This window comes from Hibiscus syriacus, unplaced genomic scaffold (genome assembly GCF_006381635.1).
Source record: "Hibiscus syriacus cultivar Baekdansim isolate YM2019G1 unplaced genomic scaffold, ASM638163v2 tig00111941_pilon, whole genome shotgun sequence".
Classification (NCBI taxonomy): Eukaryota; Viridiplantae; Streptophyta; class Magnoliopsida; order Malvales; family Malvaceae; genus Hibiscus; species Hibiscus syriacus.
This window is the reverse complement of record NW_024063217.1, coordinates 1,161,600-1,182,840: the sequence shown is the minus strand read 5'-3', so window position 1 is coordinate 1,182,840 and position 21,241 is coordinate 1,161,600. Positions and strand designations below refer to the sequence as shown.

The 21,241-nt window shown below is 34.0% G+C and overlaps 4 protein-coding genes across 4 annotated transcripts; 1 reads left to right on the top strand and 3 right to left on the bottom strand.

The window, feature by feature from the left end:
• The first annotated feature begins 6,120 nt into the window (after window positions 1–6,120).
• On the top strand, window positions 6,121–8,957 carry LOC120173046 (cationic amino acid transporter 6, chloroplastic-like). Its single transcript, XM_039180344.1, has 5 exons — window positions 6,121–6,682; window positions 6,781–7,003; window positions 7,177–7,507; window positions 7,584–7,812; window positions 8,363–8,957. Exons 1-5 carry the CDS (start codon window positions 6,244–6,246, stop codon window positions 8,914–8,916), a joined length of 1,776 nt encoding a protein of 591 aa, XP_039036275.1. The 5' UTR covers window positions 6,121–6,243; the 3' UTR covers window positions 8,917–8,957.
• A 517-nt stretch (window positions 8,958–9,474) lies between these two features.
• On the bottom strand, window positions 9,475–10,017 carry LOC120173065. The gene is made up of 2 exons (XM_039180352.1): window positions 9,667–10,017; window positions 9,475–9,579 (listed from the first exon to the last, which is right to left on the bottom strand). Exons 1-2 carry the CDS (start codon window positions 9,977–9,979, stop codon window positions 9,563–9,565), a joined length of 330 nt encoding a protein of 109 aa, XP_039036283.1. The 5' UTR covers window positions 9,980–10,017; the 3' UTR covers window positions 9,475–9,562.
• A 2,321-nt stretch (window positions 10,018–12,338) lies between these two features.
• On the bottom strand, window positions 12,339–13,273 carry LOC120173164 (protein ROOT HAIR DEFECTIVE 3 homolog 1-like). The gene is made up of 2 exons (XM_039180415.1): window positions 13,244–13,273; window positions 12,339–13,073 (listed from the first exon to the last, which is right to left on the bottom strand). Exons 1-2 carry the CDS (start codon window positions 13,271–13,273, stop codon window positions 12,339–12,341), a joined length of 765 nt encoding a protein of 254 aa, XP_039036346.1.
• Window positions 13,274–17,928: 4,655 nt separating this feature from the next.
• LOC120173181 (60S ribosomal protein L37a-1) lies at window positions 17,929–19,435 on the bottom strand. The gene is made up of 5 exons (XM_039180423.1): window positions 19,353–19,435; window positions 18,759–18,798; window positions 18,415–18,503; window positions 18,236–18,318; window positions 17,929–18,135 (listed from the first exon to the last, which is right to left on the bottom strand). The coding sequence occupies exons 1-5, from the start codon at window positions 19,353–19,355 to the stop codon at window positions 18,072–18,074; spliced, it is 279 nt and encodes a 92-aa protein (XP_039036354.1). The 5' UTR covers window positions 19,356–19,435; the 3' UTR covers window positions 17,929–18,071.
• Between the last annotated feature and the right edge of the window lie 1,806 nt (window positions 19,436–21,241).

The following is a 21,241-nucleotide window of genomic DNA, read 5'->3' as shown; positions in this document are numbered from 1 at the left end:
TCTTTTGCTTTGAGAATCCCAACGACTTTCGTGAACCAGTCAGCTGATTTTTGGATATCGATAAGTTTGGATCGGATCATTTATAATGCCATTCATCATGCTTTCAATTTGAACGTATTTAGTTTAGAGTTCTAGTTAAACCGGTTTATTAACTCTTTCTGCGTATATTCTTTTGCGAGAACATTAAGCTTGGTGGCATTGGACTTGAACTTTAGATATTGGTTCAAAGCAAGTTGGGGGAATGTTCAAATGTCAATTCTTGACAGCTGCATTCCCTAAAAGGAGATTCTTGACATACGAGGGACTTAACTTGAGAATCCATCATGTTTTGTACTTTACCATAAGGGACAAAATATTTGATTTTAGTGGTGTTCATGTAAAGGACACGTAGAAGAAAGCATTTGAAGATTGTTGATGGAACGAATGGGTCACGAGATTATAGACGGTTCACTTTTTCTGGTCTGAACGGAGAATCGTAGTTGATGATTGGACGGTCGTTGATCGATATCAAGTTTTTTTGTCTCCTTAAGAAGGTAGAAGAGAGATGAATAGGAGAAAGATGATTTCATCTTTTCTCTCGGTCACGGTCGAAAAATTTTATAGTGACACTCAATATCGGTGTTAGACATAGGGTGATAATAGATTAAAGGTAATGTTCAAGCCTTGTGGTGTCCAGCCCCAAAAGCAATGTCTTATTTGAACTTTACAGTCTTTCTTTTTTCTTGGTTTTTACACTTTCCTTGTTTTCTTTGTGAAAAAAAAAAAGAGACCAATGGCTCATCCAAGCCATGAAACATAAGTCCACCTCTCTTTTTTGGTACAAATCGGGCATATACATCGCCTTCCATTGGTGAGGCTGCGCATGTAAACCAGAAAAAAACATTGAAATTGTCTGCACGCGGGCCATGGAAGAGTTATTTAATCCATTTTCCTTTTGTTCAGCAAGTAGAAATGGTGGGTTTTCTTTTCATTGTTGGCAGACCGTCTAAAATTAATTACATTAAATCCTCGAGATCTTACTTTGTTGTTATCGTAGATCGTTGTTGGATTATTACATCTATAAGTTCTCTTTTTGTCCTGTGTGATGCTTTCGAGCTCCATTTTCCCTGTATATGTACTTTTTCGTTCACTTTTATTTGTTTTTTCATGCACGTTTAACTTTATTTATTTTTGGGTAATTTTTACTTTTTGCTAGGAAACGAAGCCTTGAGATAGAGGAAAGGTTTGCAAATGCCGGGATTTTGATCCCATGCCTGCTGGATGCCACCTTTTAAAGGTAGCTATGTGAACCGAGTTAAGTCTGAATATATTTGCACATGTTTACATCCTTCGTATCTCTTCTCCGATTATCAAAGTTTTTGGAGGAATCTTTTGTTGTTCAGAACTTTCAGATTTCTTTAAAGGTTATGAAGTTTCATATCTTTCGATTGGTCAAATCTACTATATGACATAAATAACTATCTTACTTGTCAGTTAACGAATCCTAAATCTGACATCAACACTAATGGTCTATGCCTATGTTAGGTTTCTATCCAGAAATCAAAATTTCATTCAATTAATTAGTGACTTCTTTTATTGATTGTGCTTATATGTGCAGGCACTCACAAATATTTCTAAATTCGATACTAACACCAAGGGTCAGTATGATTGGAGAATAGATTTGAACTCTCTTTTTCTCTCTAGATCTCTCTCTCTCCACATTATATATCATCTTCTCCCGTTAATTGAAATCATCGATCGTGATTTCTCATTCAAACCAAAAGGGATAAATCGTTCAAAGCTATCACACCACAGTTTTCACCATCAACATTACATGCATATTTATGCTGCTACCATCACACCATAGTTAATATTTTATACTTTCTTCTCCCTGTGGTAAGGATGCAATTAGGTCTGTGAATGTACCGAACAAACACGAACGAGGTTATGTCCATGTTCGTTCTTATAACTTTAACCGAAATGAAGGGATACGAGCAACTAAACGAACATAATTTGTTTTTCATGTTTGTTCATTAAGGAATGTAGCTTGTTTATGTTCTTTTATGTTCGTTCGTTAAAATGAAAAATGAACACAAATGAACGAACGTAAACAAAAGAACATAAAATTAATTGGGTTTATATTTGAGAAGAGTTTTTCTCTCCAAATAATTTTAAGGTTTATATTTTTAATTGATTTGGGTATTTTTTTATTTGGGTTTACAATTAATTGAATTTTAAATATTAATGAGTTTAACGTTTAAAATTTATTAGGTCTTAATATTTTTAATAGGTTTATAAATTGATAAGAATATAAACGAACGAACATAAACAAACAAAAATAAATTAACAAATAAATTATTAAATGTTCACGAACATAAATGAACAAACGTTCCTGTAAATGAATGTTCGATTCGTTTAAAGACCAAGATGCACTTAATCTGTATGTTGGTTCGTTAGATCCAGTTGAAACCAGGATAGTTGAGAGGGAAAAGAAAACAAGAAACAGAAAAAGGTAGGTTTTGTTATGTCGTATTCTATGCAGGTGATTACATAAAAGAGTTTCCATTAGGTAAAGTTTACATAAAATACTGATTTCTGCTGATTGTTTGAGTCTAAAGCATCCACTATATAATAGTTTATCCCAAAAAGGAAACTGTACAGATTCTAAGTGACGTAATTATCCCATAAATTGGATTGGCTGTTCATGGCTATCATGTAATATGCTTAACCTACTGAACCCAGAGACATCATCCAGGTGGTTCAGATGAAATCCATTAGATTTTGATTCGACCGGCCTCAACATCATCTGCAATTCTTTTCTTTGTCATTAGGCTGAAGTCATGGCAAGTATTTTATTCCCACCCTTGAATTCTGGCTTTTTTGCTAATAAAATATTGAATGAGGGGGCAATGAAGATAAAATCATTACCCCTGCAATTTGCTTGCATTCTGCTTTGATATTATATATCAGCATGAGTCACGTGAAGGTCTAAATGCTTCATCTGCACACTGATCACTGGCTGCTATAATGGATTTTCCTCTAACCTAAACACATTTGCCGTCTATAAGAATCTCTGATGCATATCCTCATAAACATGTCTGTGGCCAATAAGGTACATGATCATCGGCAGGTTTGAAGTTGATTAGTATAAACAATGAAGCCATTGATAGGCCATAACCTAGCTACTAAATTCCATAAAGCTAGTTTCACTAAAGAATAATTGAAAAGCATTATACCTCCTCTACAAACTGTATCTTCAATGTTGATAGTCTGTTTGCAAAAGTCTCTTGAATCCAATATCCTCCGGACGGCAACAGTTCTCTGATATGACCATTGGATAGTCCACCTGATCCTCCATAGTTAAATCTACTACTTGATAGCTAGATATACTTAATCTGTTAACATGGAAATAGCCATTATCACCTTAAGCTTGACTCTAATGCTAAAGGTAAATATATAAGTCATCATGTTCGACCGGATAAGAGAACCTAAACTCTCTATCTCTCTGATTTCCATCCACGCATCGTACTTCGCCTTCTTCAATTCACCAAAGTTATTGACTACAACTCTCTATCCAAACCAGAAAAGAATGAACCGTCTACAACTTTCATAACTCAACGTTTCATATCAACAAAAATTCACATTGTAAATCATAAGGATTATCATCCATTGAATAGGGACACTTGGTTATTTTGAAATGACTATCTCACTATTTCTTGTTCATTACCAAATTGTCTTTTGTGATAATAAAAAACAAAACACTTTTCACTCGTGTAATGTGTCCATATGTAGGCTGCAATTGCATTAGAAAACACTAATGTTTTAATTATAGGTGCTTTGACAACACTCAATGGGAGATCAAAGGAAAATTTAAGATGAGCCACTTAACAGAAATTAAAAAAAGCAAAAGCATCCAAGAACTTCCTACTACCTTCCTCAGTGGAACTTAAATACCAATCATTCTGAAAAGCACTGCAAAAGCTAAAGTCCCACTCCCTTAATGCTTTACTTATCTTTAGTTTTGCGAATATGCTTACCATTGTTTTGATAGTTTTTAAAAACTCAGTACCTATATTTGATATCTCAACCATCTATTTAGTTGAAGTGCTTCAGTTTAAAGCTAAATTTGAACCCAGAATTCCACTTGGTAAGTTCATTTAGCCTTTTTTACAAAGTGTCTACCATGCTCTAAATTGATCATCATATCATTAAGGAACTATATTGTACTTTCGGAGCTATTTGTATCTTCCAGAATCAAATGTTGTGCCTGCGGAATTATTTATATCCTCCAATGAGTCATTACCTCTTGGCAAAATTTCTGACAAAATAAAGAGATCCGGCAAGATCCAAATCTACTAATTGATGAGCACATTTATTCACTCTGTCGGTCTATGAACAACAATCATATCCTAAGTCTGATACCGACACACCTAAAAGATCAATATATAAGCCCCTACTCACACCAAGGAGGAAATCTTCCTTTCCTTCCTCGTTTTTTTGTTCCCCCTCTCATCTTTCTTTTTAAAAATCTCCATTACTGATATTATCGGTTGATCATTGTTTAACCACCGATTGCAATTCTCTTTTCCCACTTAATCAGAAGGATGAACCGTCTACAACCATAATCACTTTATTCTCATCAATACATGATTAAAGGACATTCTTTGTTGTAAATTTAACTACATGATCTCTCCCTTTACGTATAACAGTCTTTGTTGACAATGACTCTTCATCATGTTAATTTATACCAGACAATTATCCAGTTCATGAGTCATGATTTCACTTTTAATCGTAATTAGTATTTGAATAAACCTCTTGAATCATGGCAATACCCCGGACACTTCCTAGTGGGGTAATCTGATGGCTCAATTCGCCTCCACAATTATAAAAAAAATATTCCTTATAGAATGACATGTATATGCATGCGTGGATCTTAACATGAATTTTTGTTTAGCAGTGGATGCTTTTAGAACCACTGTCAAGAAAATAAGATTCATAATTTCTGTTGTTACCGTAGATAACTTTGTTCTGTATACTCTCATAGGTGACCCTTAACTTGATAATGATTCTATTGGAGTAGGGATGGACCAAGCGAGGTTGACAGGACAATCGTCCATCTGAAAATTTTAAATTTTCATATAATTTATTATTTTTTTATATTTTTTATTAATAATATGTTTCTCCCTAAAACTAAAATTTTATAAATTCGTCTCTCTAATATAAAATTTTACATTTGTTCCTATAAATAATACAAAAGAAAAGAAAAGGAAGACTGTTGGATAAGTGTCAACTGTCACATTCTATTTCCATTAATTATGCAGCCTTTATTAAATAAAGCTTTTGTCCATTGAGTTTAGGGTTGTGGTCCAGGGCAGGCTTGATTTTGAGATGGAGATGGAGGTAAAGAAGAAGTATATCCTCTATAGAGCTATGAGCTATACACGAAATTCATGAGCAAGGGAAACAAGAGAAAGGTACATTCAGCAAGATCAAACCAAATCTTGATAAGTCTAGAAGGTATGCAAGTGACATATATTCCAGATGCTTCAGATATTATTTAATTATTTCATCGTCCAATTGATGGGTTTGATTCTAGAGCCAATTGTCAAAGCCATACACCCTGCAGGAAGGATAGCACAGAATCATTAAAAAAAAAACCCTGCATTGTCTATTGAGGAATCAAGTCCAATTATTCTCCAGACTACTGTTTCTGTCGCAGTAAACTGTAATGCTCTATTGAGGAATCAAGTCCACTTATTCGCCAGACTGAAGGGTGCAATCTTTATTTGCTTATAACAAAGTTTCAAATGTGGAAATTGCAAAAGAGAAGGTCGATGTCCCTCTTAAAAAAAGTTTTGGAAGGGGATGGTTGGAGAAGTGTCTCTTAAAATTTTTAAGTTTTAATATAATTTAGATATTTTGTATTTTTAATTGATGATTTATTTTCGTCTTCTTAAAATTTTATAAGTTAGATCTCTAATATAAAATCTTAAACTAGATTTAAAAAGGGTAGACTTTTGTTTTCTCTATTTTTACTTTGCATGCTTCTGTAACATGAATTGGGTCTATCAAAAGCTGGTTGTATAAAGGATTAAAGGGTAGGATTTTAGTGCTCCCAAAGAACAACTAGGTATTTTCAATAATGCTCTAAGGGTCACCACTTTTGTTCTCCATATCAAACTTTAGATAAAAAGAATCTGTCATATATCAAATATTATAATCACGAATCTCTCTCTTCTAAATGCATATTTAAACCCTTACCTCATGGCTCAAGGTTCGCAGAGAAAGCCACAAAAGCACAAGACTTGTTTCATAAACATGGCCACCATTCAATCCAACAACAAGCCTTTCTTCTTCAAATATGTCCAATCTCTTTCCCAAACCCCTCATAGGCTTAGAAAGAGAATGCTAGCAACATGGACCCCAGACCAAGAGCTTAATCGAATAAGGTTAAGGTCTGGTGCTGATATGAAGAGGAAACTCAGATGGTATGACTTGGTAGCTCTTGGTGTAGGTGGAATGCTCGGTGTTGGTGTTTTCGTCACCACCGGTCCCGTAGCTCGCAATAACTCCGGTCCATCAGTCTTCATATCCTATATCATTGCTGGAATATCAGCACTTCTGTCTTCTTTGTGTTACACTGAATTTTCAGTCAGGATTCCTGTTGCTGGTGGCGCCTTTAGTTATCTGAGAGTGACTTTTGGTATGTTTTTTTCTCCATTGCTTGATCCAAATGATAATAATACAGCAATATATATGTATATCAGTAAATCACCAGTTTCTCCAATTCCTTTTTCATAGGAGAATTTGTGGGGTATTTTGCTGGAGCAAACATACTAATGGAGTATGTATTATCAAACGCCGCCGTTGCAAGAAGTTTTACAGAGTATTTGTGCTCAGCCTTTGGCATAAATGATCCCAATTCCTGGAGAGTGGAAGTTCATGGATTGCTAGAAGGCTATAACAAGTTGGATTTCTTAGCTGTTGCTCTTGTTCTTATTCTCACTATTTGCCTATGCCACAGGTTTAATTTCTCAGTACCTTATTATGATCAAGAAAACAATTACTGTACCCTTATTATTACTATTATTATTTTATTCATTGTTTTTGTAGACAAAGAAAAAGATAGTGTCACACTTGTTTTTAGTGGGCTTTGAAAGTGATTGATGTCTTGTTTCCTTCTGTTTTGGTTTGCAGTACAAAGGAAAGCTCAATCTTGAACCTTATCATGACAATCTTTCATGTCATTTTCTTCGGATTCATCATAATCATGAGTTTCTGCTATGGAAGTGTGGATAACTTGGTGAAGCCAAGAGGGCTAACTCCTAATGGCATTAGAGGCGTTCTTGATGGAGCAGCTATAGTTTACTTCAGCTATATAGGCTATGACTCGGTCTCAACCTTGGCCGAAGAGATTCAGAACCCTCCGGTAACCCTTCCGGTGGGGATCATCGGTTCGGTTCTCATCGTCTCCGGACTTTACTGCCTCATGGCCTTGGCTTTGTGTATTATGATACCTTACAATCAGGTCAGTCATCTGCAACTTGATATTGGAATATAGATGTCACGGTTATTTTTCTTAAGGAACGATCATGATGGTATAGATAGCTGAAAAGGCATCATACTCAATGGCTTTCAATAGTATTGGTTGGAAGTGGACGGGGAATGTTGTAGGGGCAGGAGCAAGCTTGGGGATAGTGGCTTCACTCTTGGTCGCCATGTTAGGCCAAGCCAGGTACTTGTGTGTTATTGCAAGGGCCAGGCTAGTTCCATCCTGGTTGTCTAAGGTTCATCCTTCCACAGGCACCCCATTGAATGCCACTCTCTTTTTAGGTATGTGAATTTCATTTTAAATATTCCTTTTATGGTATAATGAAAAAATAAATCTCTAATGTTTGATTAAATAGTCATTTTGATTGAATTTCTTTTAAAACATTTTGGCCTCTAACGTTTTATTTTAAAACAAAAAGGCACACATGTGGATAGAAACAATTATTAAACACGCTATTGACACTTCAAAATAAGAAATTTTTTATCCTAAAATGAAATATTGTGAGTTAAAATGCTCCAAAAAGAAAGGATAAGGACTAAAGTGATTGTTTAGTTAAATATTATGATTTTTTTGCCCTAAATGAATAGTTAGGGCCAAAATGCTGCAAAAAGAATAAATATCAAGATAATTATTTAATCAAATGTTAGAGATATTTTTAACATTATGCCTTCTTTAATTGTGAAATGCTTGATAGTTGTTTAAGTGTCACTTTCAATCGCCATTAGAAAGTTAACAATGGCAAACATTGCTGATTGCATAACAAAAAGCATGTTCTTCAGTGCAATTCCTTTTGTACAACGAATACCATTGATGTGTGTGTCCATGATACAGGGATTTGCACAGCATCGATTGCACTCTTCACTGACTTGGACATTGTGATTGAAATGATCTCCATCGGCACACTGTTGGTGTTCTACCTGGTTGCCAATGCTCTTATCTACCAGAAATATGTGATAACATGCAAAAATTCGCCTTTCCAAACACTCTCATTCCTCTTCCTTATCACATCATGTGCGATAGGCTTCTCGATATCATGGAAACTCGAGCAGCAATGGTGGGGTTTGCCTCTTTTTGGCGGGATCACAATCGTCGTTATCGCCTTCTTCCAATACACAGTGCCTTGCCTAGGTCAGCCAAGTGAGTGGTCAGTGCCACTCATGCCTTGGCCGGCTGCCATATCCATTTTCCTCAATGTCTTCCTCATGACCACATTAAAGATGCTCTCGTTCCAAAGGTTTGCTATATGGGCGTGTTTGATTACTTTGTTCTATGTATTATATGGAGTTCACTCAACGTTTGAAGCAGAGGAGATGGAGATGGAGATGGAAGTGGTTGTTAATGAAGCGTCAAACCCATCTATCCAACTAACTAAGCTAGATGTTTAACCATTTAAACTCAATTGAAATTAGAGAAATCAAGCTTTTCCTCCCCATTTTTCTATATATATATATATATATATATATATACAATCTTTCTGATTGAATGTTGGGACTAAGGTTAATTACATGTATATCTTTTTTCTAAGAAAATTTAATTGATTCAAATTTATAATATTTCAGGCTTGATCATTCCTTGTAAATAATTTGTGATGATCACAATGGTTCATAATTTTTCTTAATCGTTAACATCGTATTGCGTACGCCATAAATACAATCTTTTAAAACTAATTTTTCTAAGTATAATAACATTTTTTTTATCACCGAGATCATTCAATAGATTGTTAGGTTTGAATATTCCTCGGTTAAAAAAGTTTGTTATTGGATTTAAGATTATGTAACCGTAAATCTTAGTATACATATTAGAAATATTATATATTTCCATATCAGAAAGCAACAAGTCGTACATAGTTCAAAATGCATGATTATATATTTAATTATTTCGTTTCAGAAAGCAAGTAGTCGTACATGGCTCAAAATCCATAATTATATATTTAATTATTTCTATTTCATAAAGCAGGCGATGAGACCGCCTCGAAGCATGAAGTAACAGCAGTAGAAAACATAACATTGTCCAATTCAGCAGTGCCAATTTTCATGGAGTTGTAATACCTACCAAACAAAAAGAAAAAGCAAATTCAGATGAAGCATTATGTAATTATTTTATGCAAAAAGAGAGAGAGAGACGCAGTAGCATACTTCCACACTTGTAGTGGCGGGGGACACTCCGACCACAGCCTTGAATGAGGCGGATGGCGCGGTTGAGGTCGATAATGGCGGCGATTCGTGGAGTGATGGCGGGACAAACGCATTCCAGGTGCGTAACCCTCACTCGCTGGCAGCAATCGGGGGACGGAAGCTTGCCGTATACCACCGGCTTGCAAGCCGTGATGGCAAGGTTCCTTTCTTGGTCGCACTGAGCTGCACTGAGTGCGGCGGCCATCTCCACCTCCCACATGGCTGTAATTGCAACCACCAGCAAAACCACAAATGCCAATGACTTTGTCTCCATATTTTTTTTTTTCTTCCACTAGCAAAGGAAAATGTGCACTCACCTAGGCTGATCACCTAACCCACTTGGACACACATATATATAGCCGATGGGATTGGGCAGTAATCTGTGCTTGTAAACCAAACTCCCCAGCACCACCAACCCATCTCTAGCGTGAGATTTGGTAATTTTTTTAAAATATTTTTTCTATTATATAAATTTTATAAAAAAAAATTGAATAATCTAACGTGATTATATTAAATAATATACGTTTATAATTTTCTAATTTATAGGCGATAAGAGTAAAAGTGTCCGTCCTCCATCGTAATAAACATCGTAGATTCCAAAACAAATTTTACTTTCTTTAATAGTTTAATTTAGATTAATTTGACTTTATATTTTTAGATTATCTTTGGGTTAATGTTTTTAGTTTGTTTTAATAAGATAATTTCATTTTATGTTTTTTTTATATTATTTTATAAATTGTTAAGATATTTTTTCTTAAAAATATTCTTTAAAATAAATAAAAATAATTAATAATTTGTATATAAAAAAGCTCAAGATTATATATTTATATTCAATTATAAATCAAATAAAATTCAATTAAAGTAATCGTGATTTTTTGAATTTATGTGTTGACCCGTATTCAGCCCAGCACAGTCCAGTCAGGCAATCAGTCCAATTCTTGTTCCCCAAGATAGCGTGGTAGGGCTAGGCTCGTACGATAAATCTTGGGTCTTCCACTTTGCCTGGTGCTTTTCGGCCATTTTCTTGACTTGTTCGCCAAGTTCACATTGCAATTCTTTTCCTCTTTTCGAGCTTTTTGACTTGTTCGGCAAATTCACATTGCAAGTTGAAAATTTTAATTGATTACAGCAAATATCTTTTACTATTCGTTGTTTTATGTTACGATTTAACCATTTTTTCAATTATTTCGTTTTAGCTGTATTAACTTAATTTTTAAAATATATTGTCGACATAAATATATATATATATATATATATATATATACATTTTTGTCAACATTGGATTAGTGATCCTACTAAGTATCATGTGCTAGCTACTTCTCCAGTTGTGAAAATTATTACAAGGCCTAGAGGTAGGGGTGTTCATTTTTCGATTTTAACCGAATTAACCGACTGAATCGAATTAGTTCGTTCGAAGAACGGTTAATAAATTTTTTAAAATTTGATTAACGGTTAATTTGGTTTGAAATCGGTTAATTAACTAATTAACCGACTTAACTGAAATTAAATTTTAAATATATTATATATAACATATGGGCTCAGCCCAAACCATTTAAAACTCAATTAATAATTTAAGATCCAATAACTTTTAAACCTAAATCAATATTAATTAATTGAAAATTCCATATAAAATTTTTATTTTATAATTATATATTATTTAAATTAATTGTAAATTATTTTTTTGAATTAAAAAATATTCATTTTTTATATAAATTAGAAAATTTAAAAAAATTCGGTTAATTCGAAAATTAACCGAAATTTATTCAGTTCGGTTAATATTTTTTTTTAAAAGTTTGGTTCGGTTAACGGTTAAAGAAATTTTTTTTGATTAATTCGGTTAATGATAATTCGGTTCAGTCGGCCACCGTTTTAAACGAATGAACACCCTTACCTAGAGATGATTACAACTATATTCGAATGTTGACTTTGAATTTTTTATTTATTTATTATTATTATTATTATTTACATTTATGCATTGTACATGTGAGGGGAATTTGCTTATCCCGATTTTGTTATTGTCGCGATCGTCTTTCGGTTAGGCCCGGAATTGGACTTCGACTTGAATGGAATGGTTAGAGTCGCCACCGATCATTTTAAAAATATTTAGGTGGATCAGGCACCATCTTACTTGATCTACATTTTACCAGAAATATGTCGAGTTCGGGAGTCGGTTACAGTCAATGAAGGATTAACACCCTTGTATTGCCCTTTCAGTACCAATTAAATTGTCGGTTGTCTTAATTGTGAAAATGAAAATGAAAATATAAAAAATTCAACTCGAATTGTTTAACTTTGAATGATTGAGATTATCACTGAAAAGGCAAAAAGAATGTTAAATTGAAAAAAAATGATAAAGAAATATCAAATAAAAAAAGAAAAAAAGAAAATAATAATACTAATAACAAAACAAGTAAAAAATAATAAAATAATAGTGAAAATATAATAACCTCCACAAAATATCATAGATATTGATGAAATCAGACCATCATGATTCGAAAGAACACTAGTTATAGTAGAATCCTGCAGTTGCATGCATGGAGATAAATTGAAGCAGACAATAAAAAAGTCATTGTTGAAGGTGACCGACATCTTAGAACTAAATTTAAAAGCCTGAATGTTAACTAGACAAACCATCAAGCTTTTGAAACAAAATAAGCATCAAAGTGGTAGAAGCAAACGGAACTTACATCCAAAGCTTTTGACTCCAGCTGTTTCCGTTTTGCATTTGTTACACCCTCATCGAAGTAGATTGCCTCTGAGTCATATTCTGAAAAGTGGGTTTCTAGGATAGTACTCAGCTTTCTCCCAAAACCAGATACTGACCTAGATTGAACAGCTTCTTCCAATGCTAACCAATCCGCATCAGAGGATAAGCGAAATAACTTCTCATTGGCAATCTCTTCACAACGAACAGTGGCCACCATTACCTTGTGAGCAGGAAGATCCAGATCCTTATTCTCTTTTATAACTTTCCATATCTGCAAGTGACTTTTAATATGATAAATAGTCAAGCCTTCAACTTTCATAAGCTTTAACACGCCCTTTGGAGTAGCTTTTTCACTGCCTCCCAATTGGTTGACAGCTTCAGCAAAGGCTTCATGAAGTTCTGGTGTCCACCGCATTCGTGATTTAGCTGGGGCGTTATTTTCTGATGAAGAGGAGTTTGCAACACTTTGACTTTCTACAGATGGAGAAGGAAGCTGTTGATTCTGTGCAGGTACAGTCGCGCATGGTTTTGCCACCCGATATGCCGTCTTTGGTTCCAGATTCGTAACGTTGTCAACAAGAAGCTCATTCCAATTGGGGGCCAATGCATCATCACCAGTGATAAGCTGGTGGCTTTTATCATTCGAAAATGCTTTTAACGCCTTCCAGCTCCAAAAGAATTTCTAGTCTCTACGTGGTGATGAATTCTCGTCAGCGTTCTTAATTCTTCCTTTCGGCTCCGAACGGTGGGTTTTCGTGAATGATTCTCCACCATTCTTCTTCCTATTTTCGACTTTGGCCAACATCCTCCCCCTTACGCATGGGATCAAACCAGGGTTTTAAATCGTGGTCTCGGTGGCATTTTCGGTTATTTCGGATTTATCGTGATTGCGGCCGTCGGGCAACTCTGATGGCGGCGAAACCGCTATATCGTGGCTGAAATTGCAGTCGCGGACCGTGTTTTAAAACCCTGATCAGAACTAATAAATAAATACATAGAACCAATGCACCAGCTTTCCAGCCCCCTTTAGTGGCCTCTTGGATATGGAATTTTATAGTCCTGATGAAGAGGACAAAGTAGAGATGTTGGCCGAGACTGCCATGGATGCTTGCTGCTGAGTTCTAGGAGAACATGGGTGGGTGTTAGGGGTGCACAAAAAATCTGAATATCCGATTTTACGAAAAAAATATCCGAAACCGGATTTGGGAAAAACCGGTTTTTTTTTAACCGGATCGGATTTTTTTAAACCAGTTATTTTAACCGGTTTGGAGAAAAAAACCTAGACTGATTTTTTTATCGGATAAAAAACCGGTTTGAAAAAAACAGTTAAAAAACCGGTTTTTATCCGGAAAAAAAAATCGGTATGGGTTTAAAAAACTAGCCGTTGGGGGGTTTTGTGACCGTTTTTTTCTTTAAAAAATTACCATTTTACCACCCTAAACATATATATAAATAGGTTGGGGATGTATTTGGTTGATTACAACTTTCTCAAATCTTATTACACAACACTTAAACATCTCTCAAATCTTATTTTTGTAATTTTTTGTTCATCATGAGTAACACGGCTGAATCTTCCGTCGGGGGAAACCTTGAAGTCGTGAGAGTGATCGAACACACTCGAAACAAAGATATTTGGGATCACTACGATTTATGTGAGATGCCAAATGGCTCGAGGAGGGCGCGTTGTAAACTTTGTCTAAAGTTTCTTGCATCGGAAGGAAACACAACGTTGAAGAACCATTTGACAAAATCATGCAAGGCACTTCGCTCAAGATCGGATCCTAGTCAATCGAATCTTACACCGCAATGTGGTGTTTTTGTTTACGACAACGAAAAATTACGAAAAGCGTTTACAAAGTTCGTGATTACAAAAGCATTGCCGTTCGACCACTTTGATGATGAATATTTCACGACAACAATTCAACAACTAATGCAACCACGTTATGCTCAAGTAAGTCGTACTACCCTTAGAAGATATGCTATAAAAATGTGGCGTACGGCGAGGGAAAAAATGATTTTAGGATTCCAAGAACACCGTTATGGTGTGTCGCTTACATGTGACGTTTGGAGTTCCCCTCATAATACCGGAAATTCTTTTTTAGCCGTTACGTCACATTGGTTAGATCAAGATAATTGGAAAATGATGAAAAGAACAATCGCGTTTGAATTATTCGGTGAGCCGCATACCGGTGCTAATTTATTTACACTTTTAAAAAGGGTAATTTGTCTTTATAAATTAGAAAATAAAGTTTTTTTCTATATCCTTTGATAATGCATCGAATAATACAAACGCGGTTCCAAGATTGAAAATATTACTTTCATCGATTTTAGACGGTGCGTTTTTTCATACCCATTGCGTTGCACACATAATTAATTTATCCGTGCAAGCCGGTTTGGAGGTTATTGAGCCGATTAGAATAGAATTTAAAACAATGATAAAATCGGTTCTTTGTAACAACAACAAAAGACTAAATGATTATAAACGATTTTGTAAGTCCGTTAATAAAAAAGCTTTGGGTCCTAATTTGGATTGTCCAACTCGTTGGAACTCAACTTGGATGATGATGCATACTGCCTTAAGGCAAAGGGAAACATTGCAAACATTTCACGATCGGCTTTTCGAGAGGGGTCATGTCCCAAACATTTATCCGGATTCGAGTTGGGAAACTATAGCCAAAATAACCAATTTGCTTGAGGTTTTTAAAAATGCAACAACTTTTTTATCCGGTGTTTTATTACCCTACTAGCCCGTTGGTTCTTAATCAAATATTTTTGTTGGCTACCCGACTAAATAACTTTGAATTTGAAACCGAAATTTTTCAAGAAATTGGCTTTGCAATGAAGGAAAAACTTTTAAAATATTTTAAGGAGATTCCCCCCATTTTTACTTGTGCCGCCGCTTTAAACCCAACGTTAAATGTTGGTGGGGTTGAAACACTAATTGAACAAATTGCGTTTGCTTTTAATCTAACCGATGATGAACCCAACTTTGTTCAAAACCAAATAAATTATTTTAACAAATGTTTTCGAGACATGTTTGCAATTTATTTAACTAAATACAGATCAAGTAGTATAATACACGATCAAATGAGAATGAATGCGGAATCATCTAGTAGACGTCCAAGTAACATAAATTTGAATCTTTTTTAACACTCTTGTAAATTCTCAATCCAAACGATCACGTACTACCACCCCAAGTAGCGAGTTGGGAAATTACATGTCATGCGATTTTCTATCAAAAATGACATTTGAAGAGTTTGAAAGTTTGGATATTTTGGCTTGGTGGAAAGAAAAGGAAGCACAATTTCCGATTCTAGCCGCCATAGCCCGTGATTTACTAACCGTCCAAGCTTCTACGGTAGCTTCGGAATCCGCTTTTTCTGTTAGTAGCAGGGTTATATCGCAACGGAGATCAAGACTAAGTCCCGAGTCGGTGGAAGTATGCATTTGTTTAAAGGATTATTTGGATGGAGCGGCTCGTAAGCAACATATCACCACCCTAGAAGATGCAATTGATGCCGATTTAGAAGCAAACTTACACATTGAAGAAGTCGAACTTGGAATATCCCCTCCAAACGAAGAAGGCGAAGATGATGAAGAAGAGATGGCAATGTAGTTTATTTTTAAACTTTATTTCAATTATCGTAAACTTTGTTTCAATTATCGAACTTGAAGTTTTTAAGTATTTGAATTTATCGAACTTGGAAGTTTTTAAGTATTTGAATTTATCAAACTTGGAAGTATTTAAGTATTTCAATTATGTTGAGTTAATTAAGTATTTGAATTTATCGAACTTGAGGTTTGATGCTTTCTCTTTGATTCTCTCTTGATTCTAGTTGCTTGATGTTTCTTGTCTTTGATCAATGGCTTCTAAGTTTGCTTAAATACACCTTGAATCACTTCTGAACGTTAGTGATAATTAATGAAGATAATATAGCCATTTAAGTGTGAAAACATTTAATAAAAATGCTTGGAGCGTGGGGGAATCAGTACCCTCTCATAGGGAATCGGTTCCCTAAGTGTAAAATTCAAATATTTCGACCGTTGAATAGGGGGAATCGGTACCCCCTATGGGGGAATCGGTTCCCTCCGAGCATTCTGGAAATCTCGGAGCCAAACCATTCAATGAGGAATCGGTACCCCCTTGGGGGAGAATCGGTTCCCTATGAGCAATCTGGAATTTTTGGCTTTGAAATGGTTCGAAATATTTTGAAAGATTATTTTGAAATTGTTTTAAGATTAAAACTTAATTTTACACTTAAGTAAGGATTAAAAATGATTTTTGAAATATTTGGAGTAATGTTTTGATATTTGAATAATTATATCGAATATACTTAGAAAATCATTTGGAAAATCTTAAAATTCATTTAACTTAATTTGTTATATCGAAATATCAAAATGTTTTTAACAAATTATCGTAAACTTTGTTACAATTGATGACGATGTAATTTTAATAATATTAAAATCGATTTTTTTATAACCGGTTTTTTAAAAAAACCGGTTTTTTTAAAATCGAAACCGGTTACACTGGTTAGGATATCTGACCCTCCAAACCGGTTAGAAACCGAACCGGTTATTTTATAAACCGGTTTTTTTCTATGGGAAAAAATCGGATCAGATAAAAACCGATCCGAATCATATTAAAATCCGACAAATGTGCAACCCTAGTGGGTGCGCACGTTCCAGGGAGGTCCATGTTCGATTGAGTTTAGTTGCACTAGCCGGATTTTTAGAGGTTTAGTAGAATAGGTATTTTGAGGGATAGTTTGTTGGAAATGGGGGCCGGCAAAAAAATAATTATAATATATAAATTAATAAAAATAATAATAAAAATAATACAATATAATGTTTTTGTAGACGCAAGTGTCTACATTAGGTTTGATTAGAATGTTATCTTTTTTTTCATGGTTCAGCATAGAAATTAGTTTCAATTAGTAATTTTAATCACTAAAGTTATTTAATTGAGACAGAGATAAAAAAATATATTATCAATTTGGAATAAATATTATTTGAAATTGAATTTTAATCATCTTCCTCGATTCAAATTAAGATTAAACTAATTTTTATATATTTTATACAAAGCATTTAGTGGCACACCAATGAATTTCCTTGAAAATTAGACCACACCAATGAATTGAAACAAATATCTCATGCATCTATAAACCCTATTGAACAACACCAGAATTAGTGGCAATTATAGCAAAATAAAGATTTTTTTATTCAAAACTAAAATTAAAAAACAAACGTCTGTGGAAAAATTAATCACCCAAAGTAACATGCAACTTAATTCAACATTAGTTAATTTAATTAATTAATAAAAAAAACATTAGCAAATACTGGTGTAAGGATCTAGGGTTCTGAAAATATTCTAAAACTTGCCATCCAACATCGCAGCTTTAACAACACAGTGAAGAGAACCAAATAAATGACCAAGAAAAAAGGATGCAAGAATGGCATAGTTTGATGCCAAGTAAAGAAGATAATGTGTAATGAAGAAAACGGTTGAACTTAAATAAAGTGCCAACGCAAGACCGATTAAAACAATGAAAATTAAGCACATAGTACACATACGTCTAAAAGGGATCTCAATTAAGCCTGTTAGCTAAAACATGCAAAACATCATCCTATCAAAGAAGATATTCCGATCATCGACGGTGGCTCAGCTCTCAGTTTGCTCCCTCAGCCTCCTAATCGTACTCCTCACAGTCACAGCACTGGCAGTGCTGTTAAAGTAACAAACGCAGCAACAGGTAAGTTACTCAGGCATCCAAATTCCAAAGAAAATAATTTGAAATGTAAAGGGAGTACAACATGGATCCTTACTTCATAGTATATGCACCACCGGCTTTGACTTTCCCGCAATCCTTGCAGCCCCATATTCCGACAGCTTTTCTCTTCACAGCATACTGTGGAAACAGAGTTTATCAGAACAAATGCACCAAAATATAGGCAAAAAATGGCCTCATAAATATAAGATCAAATGGAAAATCAGAAGCATTCACCTTTCCACAGAACTCACAGAAGTACTTGCTGTGTTGACTAACCTCCATCTTCTTAATCTGCTTCCTCAAACTAGCACCATAGCGGGTACCTTTATTATGAGGGAAAACAAGAAATTAGAAACTAATGGACAAAAGACATTAAATCAGACTAACCCGAAAGACAATTAGAATGAATAAAAGCAACAAAGTAATTAGGGGGGAAAAAACTTCGGAATGGTAGTAATTTCAAGCACAGTCAAATAACAGACACACTCAATAGAACTGATCATTCTATACTATGAATACTTTCTGCTTAGAAGCTATCTTTAAGAAAAACAAAGTAAGATGTCATAAAATATCCTTACCATATTTTCCAACAATTCCAGCCTTCTTGGTTCTCTTTGTCTGGCATCATAAGAGAGGGAAATGAGTTGGCATCAAGAAACAAAGTAAACCGATTAACACGAAACATACACATATCGGTTATAAACTAAAGGAATTCTAATCTAATTCCTTTCCTACAATACTAGCCTTTTGATTCTGAACCAAAATGACTAAAAAAATACCAGAACAAGTGACTGAAAACGAAACCAAGTCCAGCATATGCATAATCGACTAAATTTACTAACCCAAATCCTGTAATATGATATAATCCAACTCCCTAACAGATTTCCTTTTGCTTCTTAGTCGAAATAAGAAATGAAAATTATGAAGGGGGAACATGAAGAAATCTCAGAACCATTCAAACACAAACACCAGAACTAGTACACAATCTCTGCTTAAGCTAAAGAAAAGAAGTTTATATAATCTCCAAATTCTTCTACTTGTTTAGCTGACCATCTAATCCAACAAACAACTTTTACGAAAGGCATTTTATTGAGGAAAAAAACATATCCATCGACATACAAAGCTGATAAAAAAAAGAGAGATTCTTTCCGAAATAGAAAGAAGAGAAATACCATTGTTGGATCGGCAGAATATCTTCTTGTCCGGTCTCTCAAGTGAGGAGCGGCTCGTCCAGGGAATGCAACAGAATCAGAGAACTAGGGTTTCTCTCCTGCTAGGCTTTTATAGAAACTAATCGACTGGGGTTTTATGTTTAGGGCCATTCGTTATTCTAATATTCATGGCTGAGCAAGATCAAGGCCCAAAGCGGTTTTTTGTGCAATAAATCAATTACCGTTAATTTGTTGTTATTTATTATATTCTCATAACAATTTAATTTCGGATTAATTATGTGATTCCTCACTTATGTTTATATTTTATCTATTTTTTTATTAGTTTTAAAAAACATAATGTATTGTCATTTTTGTTTTTATTTATTTAAGATATGATCACTTTTAATTTTTATTTAATTAAGATGCATTCACTACAGATTAATTGTCGCTAACAATTAACATAATAAGTGACGTGGTATTTTGATATAATAACACATTTGATCATTATTATTTACATATTCTTTCAATTTAATCATATTTTTAAATAAATTTTAACATAAAATATATATTTAAATTAATATAGTAAATTAAGTTCATCATAAAATATATTTAATAAGTTAATATAAAATATATTTTTTAAAGTTAACTTAAGTTAAATATTTATACATTAATATAATATATATATATATATATATATATATATATAAATAGCATGTTGTTTATTTTAGACCAAGCAATGGTCATAGTTCAATGGTTGGGTACATGCTTGGTTTCCTAAGTGACCTAGGTCTGAATTTTTTTGCCTCAATTTGTTTTGTTTTCTTTTCTTTCAACCAGAGGTGATACGTTTCACTCTTTGATTGGTTAAAATAAATATATTGAATTAAAATAAAGTCAGTCCTCTACCCGAATGGTGACACACGGCATGACATGTGGCACCAGTGACATGCGACATCATTCGATTAGAGGATTATATTTATTTTAATTTATTAAAAGTATGGTTAAATTGAGAGACTATGTAAATAACATCGATCAAATGTGTAATTGTACCAAAATATTTAACTGTTGTTAATGACAATTAACTCATGGTGACAATATCCTAATTAAAAAAAACAAAAGTGACAATATCTTATGTTTTTTAAAATCGATGAGAAAAATTGGACAAAACACAAATATAAATGATCAATCATGTAGTTAACCCTTTAATTTTTATATTTTTCCTTCGAAGTTGAGTTTTTTATTTGATGTTATGATTACAGCAGAGGATGTAGGGAGGCTTTATTATAAATTTTTATTTGATGTTACTTACTATGGAGGACATTTTTTAATCTTGAGGTCGTGGGATCGAGTCCTATGGAGGGCATTTCATAATTTGGAAGTCTCCTATGGAAGCTGCTCTCAACCTAGTGTTGGGGGCAGCCTACTATCTTACCTCCCCTTTACCCCATTACATATGGGAACAAGGGACAACCATTTTTTACTATTATAAATTATGTTTTATTTCCATTGAAGAGTGTATAGAGCTTTCAAGTGGTTCGTAACTTTCCTAAGTGTGATTAGGGACCGATGTATATATCGAATAGGAGTTCTTGTTGTCAATTTTTTTTATTTAATAGAATTTTAAATCTTATTAATTTAAATTTGAGAAAAAATATACTTGTATATCTTTTAATTTTTTAGATCAAATATATAATAATGTCTATATTATTTTAAACTTAAATATTTTACCTATCTCAATATTTAATCTAGTTCTATCTCTGAGTGTAACACATTATTTGTCTATGTATATGTATGTTTGAGCTTTGGGGTAATTAGCATGAAATCGTCAACTTGTAATCTTGTATGATGATTTGGTATTCTCGATTTATGCTATTTTTGTATATTTTCTAGGATTTTTATACATATTTAGG